The sequence below is a fragment of the Myiozetetes cayanensis genome, unplaced genomic scaffold, assembly GCF_022539395.1.
Source record: "Myiozetetes cayanensis isolate MyiCay16 unplaced genomic scaffold, myiCay2020 scf4, whole genome shotgun sequence".
NCBI lineage: Eukaryota > Metazoa > Chordata > Aves > Passeriformes > Tyrannidae > Myiozetetes > Myiozetetes cayanensis.
The window spans coordinates 8,273,468-8,286,984 of NW_026087631.1; the positions used below are offsets into that span (position 1 = coordinate 8,273,468).

The 13,517-nt window shown below is 42.9% G+C and overlaps 1 protein-coding gene across 2 annotated transcripts in view; it reads right to left on the reverse strand.

The window, feature by feature from the left end:
* The window catches only part of ACO1 (aconitase 1), a 37,293-nt gene extending 25,091 nt beyond the window's left edge, over positions 1-12,202 (reverse strand). Inside the window, exons 1-2 of one of the 2 annotated variants that reach the window (XM_050330152.1) lie at positions 12,046-12,202; positions 745-865 (exon numbers count right to left, since the gene is read on the reverse strand). In XM_050330152.1, the coding sequence (XP_050186109.1) occupies positions 745-841 (97 nt within the window). In that variant the 5' untranslated portion in view covers positions 842-865; positions 12,046-12,202. Of the gene's footprint in view, positions 1-744; positions 866-11,629; positions 11,745-12,045 lie in introns of those variants that run through there. The other variant, XM_050330153.1, reaches the window with a different exon arrangement.
* Positions 12,203-13,517: the final 1,315 nt, after the last annotated feature.

Here is a 13,517-nt window from a genome sequence, read left to right on the forward strand (position 1 = left end):
ATCACTCTTGCAATCCTGGAATGGATCAATTGGTAGTGCCATACATGTATTTGTCTACTTCTTAAGACTCATCTGTGCTTTTCACACACCAAGTCCAATGTTAATTGATTTCTAACTTACACACTATCTGAGCTTGTAATGGATATTTGTTGCTGACATTCAGAGAAAATGTTCCTCCTGTGGCTTCCTAAATTTTCCTTAATCACCTGTTTCCTTTTTGAAAGACCAAAAACACGCAACATAGACAGCTCTAAGTTATAGATACCCACTTTCTAACTCAGTGGCACAGATTTTTACCAGCGCCACACGAAAGGTTTGTGAAATGTCAGAGGAACTAAAGAAAAAGCCTCCTTCTAAAGGATTCCCTAGCCACCACAGTTTTTAAAGCTGAATTATCCTTCTGAATAACTCAGTCATATCAGTGTTAGATCCTTTCCAGCCTTTCACAGTAGCTTAGCAGTATATGAGAAGACATGTGCTCTTAGTTTTGCCTAGCCCTCCTTATCCACTCAGGAAAAAACAAGACTGCTGCATGCACAGTGTCTTGAGAAAATATTACTGTGATCTTGCCAGTATTTTTGTAGTTTTAAATTTACGTAACTAAATTTTCCTCAAATTTTGTTTTAAAAAAGCATCTCTTGAATTCACAGTTCTCTTCAGAGACCAAGGGCCATCCAGTGGGGCAATATCTGTTCAAGTTTTGCTCAATGTAAACAAAATGCTTTCCTTATGTTGTCAACGTACTGTATCTCTCATCTCCCAATTTGCTCAGATTAAAGAACTTCTTCAGAGGCTGTTTTGGGTCCAGTGGCTCCACAATCTTTACGAACGGGTTGCTCATGGTTGTTCAAGACCTTTAGTGACCCTAAAAAAAAAAAAGAAAAATCAAAGACATCTTCATGACATGTTTCCTGCATGTAAAGTACACATCCCACAGACCACAACTGTCTGTTCCAACTTCCAAAAAGACAATAAGGTGAAAAAAGACAGTAAGATACAAAAAGACAAAAAGATACTGTTAGTCATGCCCTTTTCACTACAAATCTACATGCAACACTTCCTTAGAGATCATGAAAAATATGGATATACCACATGGTTAGAATCATAGAGGCTTAACGTTGGAAATAACCTCTAAGATCGAGTCCAACTGTTAACCCAGCACTATCATGTCCACCACTAAACCATGTCCCCAAGTGCCTCATCAACACATCTTCTGAACACTTCCAAGGGTGGTGAATCCATCACTTCCCAGGGCAGCCTATTGCAAGTCCTGGAAGACATTTTTTCCTAGTGTCTAATCTAAACCTCCTCTCATGCAACTTGAGGTCATTTCTTCTCATCCTGTCGAGACACCAACCCCACCTGGCTACAACCTCCTTTCACGTTGTTGCAGAAACCAATAAGGTCACTCCTCAGCCTCCTTTTCTCCACGCTAAACAAACCCAACTCCTCGTAAGACTTGCGCTCCAGACCCTTCACCAGCTCCGTTGCCCTTCCCTGGACATGATTTTACAAAGGGAGTTCAGTGTCTTCACTATTATCTTTCTTTCACTGCTTCCAGACAGCTCTTTGTGCCTCTGTGATTCATGAACCACCATGAGAACATGGCCCCATTTCTTAAGTGGGTTGTGGTTCAATGCCAGGCAACTAAGCACCACACAGCCACTTCCTCACTCCCTTCCTGGAGTGATCAGGGAGGTAATCAGAACAGTAAGAGTGAGAAAACTCATGGGTTGAGATACAGACATTTTAATGCATAAAGCCCTAGGCTCTGTGGAAGCCCTGCTTAGCAGCAGCAAAAACATCCCTGTGATACCAACCATGTTTCCAGCACAAATCCAAACCACAACCCCCCTACTACCTACTAGAAAGAAAATTAACTGTATCCCAGCCAAAGCTAGCAAAAGTGGCATTGATCTAAAGCTGAACAGACAGACACTTGCATTCAAAATTAAAAACAATTAAAGCAAACCAGAAAACACTATTTTTTTTTTTGAGAAGACGTATTACAGACTATTGAGAAGAAGTATTACAGACTAAGATTACAAACCCTATCAGAGATAAAAGGAACCCTCCTGATTTCAGAAATTTGTTAAGGTCATGACCAAAAAGAAAATTTAGGCAGACCCCATTGTAAACATCATTTTAGTTTGAGATATTTTGTCCTTTTTTTTTTTTTTTGTGGCTATTCTAGTGCCTTACTGGGTAGAGCATTCCACTGGGACCCAGGACTTTTAGGGTTCACTTACAGAAGTTGAGATATTCCCAGTATCAAGGCCAACTAGCACATAGCGGCCTAAATTCAGTATACAAATCTCTCTCAATCTCCAGAAAAGGTTAACTGCATGCAAACTACCTAATGGAACAGTTCCTAGGACACACTGAAGACTTGAACTCTGCCCAGGCCTCTTTTGGGAACACTGGTTTAGGTCAACACATGCCAAGGATCAAGCTAATGATTTAACAGTAAGATGAATTCTCTTGCAATGTCTGGCAACATTCCCAGTCATGATTAAAATTTTTTTAGAAGAGAAATAATCACAGGTCTGATTTCCAGATCTGTTGATGTTTTTCCACAGCACTGTTTCTGTCTTCATTCAAGTAACATTATCTTCCCTTGCCTCAGTTTAAAAAACAAACTAACAAACAAACAAAAACCAACAACACAACAACACAAGGCACGAGATACAAATCCTTTGACAGGCCTTGGAGACTGGTGCAAAAAGATGCACAAAGTCCAGTATTTGTTAAAAACAGATAAAGCAAGGTCAAAGAATGAATTAATTTATCTCACCAGCCAGTTTCATTGACTGTTCAGGAAATACTACTACATGGAATACACTTCTGGGGGATTTTTAAATTATTCCACTATTTTTGAAATTCAAAATTCATATACTCTGAACACAACAACCAAGGACAGATGGTAGAAATGGTGACACAGAAAGGTCCAAGGTGTAAAGCAGTAAGATACTGTAAAAGAAAGAAAGACGTCCAGAATTTTGACAAAGAAAACAATGGATGTTTCTAGATAAAAAGCTGAATGGCCAGGGAAGTCAAAATGCTGGCAAATGAATAGACTGCAAACACACACCCTCTCAAATGTATCACTTCAAACATTCCCATCCACAAGTTATTTTCCAAGATTCCTCTTCCCAGCTTTGCAGATACTCATCCTGCACACAAGCCCACCAAGTTTTAGATGTCATTATCTTAAACAGCATGGACTAGTCAGCTATTCCTCTAAGAAAACTGTGTTTCTGTTATTGAGCATGATCAAAATTAACTTCTTCCTTCCTTTCCTTGCCAGCTACGCTCCTAATGAGCTTTACTTTTTTGCCTCCAAGCTGAGAACATTATTGAAGGCACAGACTTCTTATGGGAAAGTGTAAGAGTAGCTGAAGATAGGAAATGTTCAAATATCCCCTGACAGATAAAGCAGCAGATCATTACTTTGATATGACCATAATGAGTCCACTGTACTCAGTTCACACATTCTCACTCATGTGTAAATTGCAGCTCTAACATTTCCCATCCATGTCCATGTCTGAGCAAATCAAAACACTACAACACAGTATCTGCATGTAAACATTTATTTGCCAGATATCATCCTCTTCTCTGAACAGAGTTCTTTTAGTTCACAGTATGAGGTACCACAGTATAAACCTTCTCTCATCAAGTGAATTACACAAATAAGCCAAACTGCGGGCTGAGGAAAGCACAATCACACGTTCTTTTCACCTGGCTGGTCCCAATGATATGAACACCTCTGTTACAAGCCTGGAAGCCATTCAGAAATACCTAGAAAGAGGTAAAGTCTCTAGAAAAATACCAACTAGCAGCATTGCCGTAGTAAATTTCACAGAGCCAGAGAACCCTCAGTCACATCAACTACTGTTTCTATCCAGTAAATTGTAAACCAAGTGGCCACAGCGCTGAACCCAAGTTGGTGATCTGCCAAAAAAGACACAAGGGAGCAAGACTGCACACTGAGTATACAAAAATTTTTAAAGCAATCATTGTGACAGATACAGATTAACTTTTTTATTAACTTGATACAGATTAACTTGTGATTGCAGCACAGAATATTTATTCACGTTTTGCAGGCACCAAAATGCAAACAGACTAGCGCATGGGGGAGAAGACATCTGTCTGCCTGGGACTGGTGCAGTGCACAGAGTCACACGTGTTGGCCATGGCTGGTGCATGACCACAGTCCATGACCTGGTCAGACATAACAAAACAAGCACTTGAACTTCTGCCCAACAACCTTAAAACTGTTTGTGTGGAGGTCACATCTGAAATTGTGGATTATCTGAACCCAAAAATGCGGAATAGTGGCCCTCAGGAAGGCAGAATTCCTCTTAAGAAGTTCCTAGTGGTAACAGCCACCCACACAAACAGTGCTCATCCTGGCCCTGGAAAACAGTAGCAACTCTAGCCCAAGCAATTTCCCCTCTCCAGGTATCCAGACAGGTGTTCTTCAGTGTTTGTACAATTCTGGACATAGCCCTAGGGCTCCAGTGGTTTCAGCTGACTGAACCTATGAAAATGGTTCAGTTGGGAAAAAAAAGTAGCATCTCATTGCCAAAACCTTATCAGGGGTTAAAGCACGTGTACAAAGTGTCCCAGACAAACAACAGCATTATTTTAGCCCTTGCTGTGCCTAGTAATATCCACAATTTGGCTCATACTAATGCTGATCATCTTTAAATCTGTACTCCGTCACTATCAATATTGGGTTTCACTCACCTTGTTACATCAATGCAATAGCTTAGCACTGTGCTACCCAGCTCCATCTCTTGTCAGAACATGTCACAATTCACCCACACTGTACATCAGCTCATCACTCTGTCTGATCATCAGTCAGTCTGATTTCTGGCTTTCCTCTCTCCCAATTCCAATTCTCTCTTTCCCAGAGAAGCAACACTGCAGAAAGATTCTAATCATGAACACTGGGAAAAGCAAATTTATTTCAATAAGGTCATAACTTTCCAAATACAAAAAAAAAAGATGTTTATTGTGAATGGAACACCTTGCCCTTCAGAGTAGAGAATGAACCCAGGGCCGCATCACCTGTTCCATACTGTTTGTAGCCCTAGATATGAAGCAGGAGGGTTCAAATTTCCCTGGAAACACAAGTTTTACATTGCGATACTCCAATAAAGCTTTTGCACTAACAAAATCTGTGTGCAACAACATTCCTCACCTCATCTGTATTGAGTGAGCCAGCAAACACAGCTTTTACCATGAGAGCTCAGATGTTTACTAGCACCAAAAGATCACTGCAAAAATGCCTACTGGCTGAACTGCCCGTGGCAGCCTCTGTTGTCCTGAAGACCATGGTGATCGTGACATAAGAAACATGCACAAGCCTAAGGGGACAGAAGGAAAAAGGTGTCTGTCCATCCTCTTTCCTTGTCTTCTCTTGATAGTTAACTAAATCAAACACATTCAGAGCATACTGAGTCTCATATGGATCTCCACAAAAAAGATTAAAGTATGTAACTTAGATTTTTATTTTTTTTTAAAAGAACATTCACAGGACACTTAAGCATATGTTGCATGTGCTGATTTCAAACCTTCAGCTGCTGTAACTGCTCTGAGTGTCCAATATAAACACAGTACTAAGCACAGAACATCTTAGCAACGTTGATTGGAAAAGGACTTGGTTCAGTTTAAAGCACATAAGCACATTCTTGACTGACTTGTGGCTCCTAAACTCTACTTCAGACCCCTTTAAAAGCAGTCATGTGACTTGGAACAATAATAACAAATGAAATTTTATTGAAATTAATGGACTGAGAAAGCATGCTAATATATCCTGTAATTTTGCACTTGCAGAAATTATCTCACAAAGACTGTAGAGGGAAAAATGTGTTGTTTAGCCTCTCACTATACCTGAGGAAAAAAATCTGAAAACTGTTCTAGATATCACTTCAACATACTGTTCTATTCTCTTTAGAGTTGAAGGTGAAACTGAATACAGTTAATCAGGCTAAAGGCAACAATCTCTTTCACACCAAAAAAAATAAAAAAAAAAATTAAAACCCATAACTGCTCTTATATTCATTTGTTATAGCCAGATCAATACCAGCAACAAAATTGGTTTGGGTTTTTTTTAGGGAAAAAAAAGCACCCTACTTCTCTCTCACTACCCTGAAAAAGAGAAAACTGTAGCACACAAAGTACTTTCCTGCTAAAATACATGCTGACTGTAAATCATTCTCTTCCTGTAGTACATGACACAAATGTTTACAAAAGACTCCCGATTAGCAATAATCACATTTATTACAGAAGTCCCTGAGGACAAACCAAGGACATGGATTTATTTTGTTTGACCTGCACAAAGTAAAAAAGGAAAGAAAAAGGTTCTAGATGAGACGACTTCCATCAAGCTTAAGGCCATAAAGTAGGAGAAGAACAGGCACAGTTATCCAGCCTTTTAGTACGGACATATTAATCTCACTTGTGGAAAGGCAACATGTTCAACTGCCTTTTCTATTCCATCTTTGGTTTCTTAGTTGCTGTCTTTCAAATTACGAGAGGGTGCCAACATTATTAACAGGAAGAGGTTAATTTTAAACACCTCTTCATAAAACTAAACATCTAATAGCATAACTAAATAGCATAACTAAAACAGATTTCAAGTAGATGCTCTTTTTCCTGAAATGTGAGTAAATTCTTGACCACCACTGGGAAGCACACACTTAGCAAAGAAGCAGTTTAATTTGAACATTCTACCAGACACTAGAAACGCTAAAAAGGGTTACACTCAGCCAAAGCAAAGAGGGCATTTTACCAGTCATCAAGAAAAAGGGGAACGCTCAGACTTGCTGGTACTTGCAGGAATCTAGGGAAGAAATATAAGAAAATATGATGGTTTTGTGCTGAAGCTTTCAATTGAAACTGGGAAAAGAAGAGGTCAGCTGGTAGGACTGTCTGGTGATAAGGCAGAGGACATATGGAACATTTTCCACCCATCCTGAACCTGATCTTACTACTTTCCATTGCGACTATCATCCCTACTCCCACAAGTTATTTCCTTTAGTTTTGTCCACTCAACTGACTGACACTGTGTGTGTATGGATATGTTTCTGCACTTCTGCCAAGTATGCAACAAATACCTCTAAAAAGCAAAAAGTAGAAAGTAACTAAAAAAATCTAAAGGGAGCTGCAGCAGAGTAGTGGGTTACTGAGCTGTAAATTCATCATCACAATATTGAACATGCATTTTGTGACACTACTAACAGTTACGAACTGCAATCAGAACAGCACTTCTCAAATTAAGGGCTATTGCTCAGTTCCCCTGAGCCTCTAAAACTTATACAGCTCTTCTCATGGTTTCACATTCTACTCAGCAATGGGCCTTCATAAAAAATAATAACTGATGACTACTTTCAGTTATAGATGGCTTAGCCATGAACATAGATATCCTAGAAGGTCCAGCATGTAGGAACTCCTGTTCTATTGGAATTGCAGCATGCTCGGTGTGTGCCTACCCTGCCTGAAAACCAAGGAAGGAAAATACATAGGTTAAGCATCTTGACAGAAGCCCGCATTTTCGATATGGAAAGGCAACCTCTCCAATACTAGTCAGATGTCTGCAGTATCAAAATTTTAGTAAGTAAATCCATCCATAATTCTGCTCAGTTTGGAAAAAAAACCCTAATAAATATATTTGTATATTTGTAGAAAATACTTTTAGTTTAAATATCCAAGTTGCCAAAGAAAAATGCTTTTGTTATCCAGGGGAAATGTACTGATGGACCAATGACTGGACACAACAACAACACAACAGAAAACCCCACCCACCCACCCACCCACCAAGAAATGGAAAAAAAAAATCCAAAAAGCCAAGAAAACTCTAAACCCACACACATCCTGAGCATTTCGATAGACTTCAACACCACTATTAGAACAGGTAGAGTCTTGGTTTTATAAAATGGTATAATTACTTCTGGATGTGCAAAGAACAGATGAGTGCAACTACTGTTGCAATAAACACAGGTTTCTTGTGATTCAGAGAAGCTCTTACTGTTTAACACCTACTCTACTTGTGACAGATGAGGTCACTATAAAAAAAACATATACTATTGCATTGCTGTCAACAGTCAGTGATGAGATTTCAGTCCTAACAGAGACTAGAGAAAGAATCTTGGTGTTTCTTCATTACACATAGATCATCACATACAGATTCTGAAAAAGAAGTCCATTAACAATTTGATGACTGATCAACAACTCTGCTGGTATAAACCACACCATTATTCCACACTGAAAGAAAGTGCAGTAATACATAAAGGAGGTTCTTTTAAACAATCTCTAGGCAAGGTTTCTATGTGTTTCACGGGCTGTCATAAGCATTTTGACCACTTCACTTTGTTAGCAGTGCTGCATTGCACATGTAGGGACTGAAAAGTTCAGTTCAGAGATCAAGCTTCTAAAATCAAACCTGTAGGTCTTAAAGTAACTCCAGCTCCAAGCAAGCTGGAAGTTTAGATGCATGCCTAGTTCCAAGATGTAGATATTAAACTCCTGCAAGTCATCCCTCTGGAAAAACCAAATGCTACCTCCTCCCTCACTTCAGCAGTTCTTGTGCACTTATGGTTTAGGGAACAGTCAAAATACTTCTGCAGACGTCACCATACTTTTGGTAACCTAGGCAAGCACACGTGTCTAGTATCCTCAGACAGCCTCTGGAATGCAATCTAGTCTTAATAAAATCCAGATCATAATTAAGAAGGTGTAAGTGTTAAGGAGGTGTTGTGTCAGCAGACTCATCACTGAGTGTCCCAATTAAAAGGTGGAGATTAATTTTCCTTTTTGCTGCAGAAAAATGAGCAGTGATATGCCTGAGAATACAGGAAACCTTACCTGGAGACTATCAACATCAACAAATTAAGCCTTGAAGCTTTTTTCCCTCCTCCTGAAAAGGTAACTTTGATCTTTAACCTACTTCCTATCTCTGTACAAACTTGCTGCTCTTTTACCCTCTGTTAGTAGCCTTAGACTATTCATTAACAAATACGCAGTTAAAACTTGGGTCAGTTTTAACAAAGAACCAGCTTTCAGTGTTAGTTTAAAAAACAAAAAAAACAAAACCAAACCAAAAAACAGAAACAGCATGGAAGCAAGTACAAGAAATCTGGAATACGGAGAGTGCTGTAACTGTGTACAAAGGTTTGCTCTGAAATTTGGGTTCAATTTCAGTAGGCAGGATTAAAAGACATCTCCGTATTGGTCTGCTAGTTTCAAAAGACTCATGTGATGGGTGAAGAAACACTGCAGAAGTGCATGGGAAGGGGAAACAAAAGGCGAGTATGGTGAATCAGCTCTCTACTCATGCCGTTACCATTATACCAGCTCTGTGAACTGCTGTCCCTTCACCTCTAAAACTCCTTTTTCTGCAGCTTGCTATCTGAACTGTTTCAGAGCTATTAAGAGATATGTAGGTAGAAGGGTTCTTTTCAGGATAAAGAACTGATGAGAGGATTTAATACTGTTTTGAAATAATATGACATTGTGGGGAAAAAGTCCTAACTTTTCACACCATTTCAAGACAAATTGTGAATTTGTGGTCTGGAAATAACGGTAGTTTTCTCACACCAAAAACTGGTGCTTATAATCTCAGTCACTATTGAACTATTCATGCCAGATGAATCCAGCTTTCAAACAGTCATGGTTTCAGTCTGTAAGCAGAACAAGTGTGTATCTGATACAATTTCATAAATTCAAAGTAGCTGTTAGCAGGGTTTATTGGCCAGGCTCCATGGGGAGGCAAATCAATTTTCCAAAAAAACATTTTGAAATTCAACCTTTTTGGAACAGTTTTCACACAAAAAAGGTAGGGAAAAAAAAAACCCCAAATAACAAAAACTAAACACCCTGTTTCACAAGTCCTGACCCTAGAAATGTGGGATGTCCCAGTTCCTCAAAGGAAGCACCAAATACCTAGAGAAAATCTTCTGAACTAACCAATCCCTAAGGCAGGACTGAAGGCAAGAACCCTGAAAAAATCTTATCTCCTTTTCACACAGAGCAGACTGGAAATCAAGACTACTCTCTACCTTCTCTGTATTTAAAAAGATAGAAAGGAACCACTCTTCAATTTCATATCTTTCCAGTTAATTTAAATGGATTGTTACTGTAGGGAGGGAGAAAATTTCCAGCTCTTACATGGTAAAATCCTACTGTAACACTCCATGTTGGAAAACACTTAGTGAAAGAGATTTGCTGCGTTTCTTACTGTTCAAATATTGTTTCTTCTCTATTTTTCTACATTTATTGTTTCAGCATCTTCCACCATTACTATAAAAACTTCACTGAATAGTATCAAAGTTGAAGCGTATCATCCTCTGGCCAAAAGGAACCAGAGAGAAAAAAAGATGCTAAATTACAAATGTGATATGACAAAAAATGCAGTCTGAAAGCCCTACAGTCTTTTCAGTTCAGTAGTCTGCGTGATGCAGTCTGCAAAGCATGGCTTAATGATCAGACTTCTTCATACATACATACATACATACATACATACATACATATATATACTCCTGGCTTTTCCAGGAATTTCCTCAGTCTTACAAGGTCCACAATAAGTAAAGCATTGATAATTTTTAAATAACTCCTCACACACCATACAGATCCTAGAGGGCACAGGACTCAGCTGCATTTCCCACTCTGTGCCTATTACATTCCTCTTACTTTCTTTGAAGCAGTAACAATCCCCAGAAGTTTATTAGGACATTTTGATGGAGTACAATCGCTTTTAAGCAAAGCAATACTAAATAAACATTCCAGTGTTAATATTTCTCTGGGGTGGTCTTCCTTTACTTAGGTATTGTGGATTGATAGAGCTAGTCCGAACAATAGCAACAGCACTGAGTGCTCAGAGATATTAATTCAATTCCAATTGTTTGGAGAGAGAATCCTCTGTTTTAGACCAAGTTTCCTGCTGATACTAAAGAATACCGAAGTCCAGATCTCTCCACCTTCCTCCTCCCCCCTCCCCACCTACACTAGCTTCAAGGGTGGAAGCTAAATAGCAAAGTACAACCTCCAGTTAAAAAATAAAAGGGAACTACGGTGGTGTTATGAAACATGGTAATGTGGTGAACAGATACACGGGACCAATCCAAACATACCTGATCCAGATTCTGAAACTGGGCATCTCCACGGCCACAGCCCTCAGTCACATTAGACTAGAAGGCAAATATCTGCATCTGGGCTACAACCTCCACAACTGCTATGGAGCACCTGCACCTGCTGTCTGTACCATGAACACAAAACAGATGATTTTGTCGCCCAAAACTCTTAAAACCCGACACTTTATAGGCTTCACCTTCCAATCAGTTTCTTCCATCCCTTTCCCTGTCTCACTTAGGTTGCAAATCTATTGGGGTTTTTGCAACACAGCGAGGTTGCTGTGTGCTTTATATGTACACTATACACTATCCTCTACTTTCTAGATACTACTGAAATACCAAGGGACAAGGCTCGAGTTGTTCCAGCAGGAAAATTTACGCAAAAGCCTCACTCAGATAAGGACAGAGCAGCACAACATCTCTTCCACACCCGCACATCTCATCAAGCTACATCTATTCCTCGTTTTCCCCTCTCCCACAGCCAGTCCCGGTACCTGCGAGGGCCGGACCCAGAGCCGGGCGTTGGAGAGACCCGGCTTGGGCCGCTCGGGGCCCGGAGCCGCGGGGGGCCCGCACGGCTGCGGCTGCCGCCGCTCCGAGACGGAGCCTCAGGGGCCGCTCCGCCCGCCCCCCGCAGAACACAGCGACCCTTTCCAGCCCCCACCGCGGGAGCCGGGGCCAGGAGCAGGCAGGACGCCCCCGTCTCCAGCCCGCCGGGCCTGCCAGCCGCCGGTCCCCGCCCTCCGCCCGGGCCCGCGCCCGGCCCGGCTCTGCCCCGAGGGGCGCTCCCCCTGCCACCGCCCCCCGCCCGCCACCGCCGGGCAATGGGGGAGCCGGGGACGCGGCTCCCAGAAGCCCGAGCCGCCGGCAGCGGGCGGGAGCGCAGCGGGGCGGCCAGGCCCGCACTCACCGGCAGCGAGGAACACCAGACCGCCACCGCTCGCCGTCAGGGGCCGCCGGGCGCAGGCAGGGAAGGGGCGGTGGCGGGCGGGCCCCGCCCCGCGCCCCGAGGCCGGAGCCGTGGCGGGATGGCCGCCAGCCGCCGGAGCGGGAGGCGGGAAGCGGGAAGGGAGGGAGGACAGCCAGCCAGCCGGACAGCCAGCCAGCCAACCAGCCGGACAGCGGGGGCGCGGAGCGGGCGGGCTTCCCCTTCCTGCCCGCAGCCCTGGCCCCGGCTCGCCCCTCAGCGAGCCGCTGCCTCCCTCGGCCAGCGCCTCTCCATGCATGTGGGAGGAAGAGAGGAAGCGCTGTCAGTGCGGAGGGCAGGGTGGGCTGGGGGAGGGCACCGAGCTCAAGGTCAGATCTGCTGCTGGCAGAGCCATCTCAGGGGCGGGCACTGTGACATGGGCAGCGGGCTGCGGTGTGCAGGAGGGTGCTACATACTCCGAGCCCCTGAGTTTGCTCTGGTTTTGGAGTACAGAGGTCACAGAATCACAGAGTATGCTGAGTTGGAAGGGACCGACAAAGGGTCATCGAGTCCTGGTCCTGCACAAGACCATCCACAGGAGTCACAGTATGTGCCCGAGATATTTGTCCAAATGCTTCTTGAACTCTGTGAGGCTTGGTGCTGTGACCATTTCCCTGGGCAGCCTGTTCCAGCAGCCAAACATCCTCTGTATGAAGCACCTTTTTCTAATATCCAACCTACACCTCCCCTGGCACTACATCAGGCCATTTCCTCAGGTCCTGTCACTAGTCACCACAGAGATCAGTGTCTGCCCCTCCTGTTCCCCTCACGAGGAAGCTGTAGACTGGGATGAGGTCTTCCCTCAGTCTTCTCTTCTCCAGGCTGAACAGATCAAGTGACCTCAGCCACTCCTCATATAGCTTGGGCCTGGAAGAGAACAGGTGTTGCTCGGGACACTGCCTGACACACAGGACTGCATCCTCATCTTTGCCTCAGTGCGATAGGAGTGGGAACTGACATTGCTTCTTGGGGCTGGGGGAGAGCTCGCTGGCCTGGCTGTTGGCAAAAACACCTTGTTACTTACAAACTAGTCAAGATCAATATCATGACGTCAATACTGAAGACCAACGTCAGAGTACAGGACATCCTAGAGCACCTGATTTACACCACCCCCACAGTCTAGTGCTGTGGAGCATTTATCATTGTCCAGCATGTCCCCAGCAGAATGATGTACAGTTTGGGCCTGAACAATGTTGAGTACATTCAGTGCAAGTAGCTCGATGTGCAGCTACAGTGCAAGCTGCAGGTTGAGCTCTGGATGTTGGGAGCCAGAAGCAAGAGGCCAGGAACTGGTGCCTGACCCTTTGCATAACAATGGACACAGGGACCTGTGGCCCAGCGAGGTGACCAGACACTGAGGAACACAGCAGGAGCCGATGGTTCAGCTGAAGACCCCAGATTTTCACACAGACTTT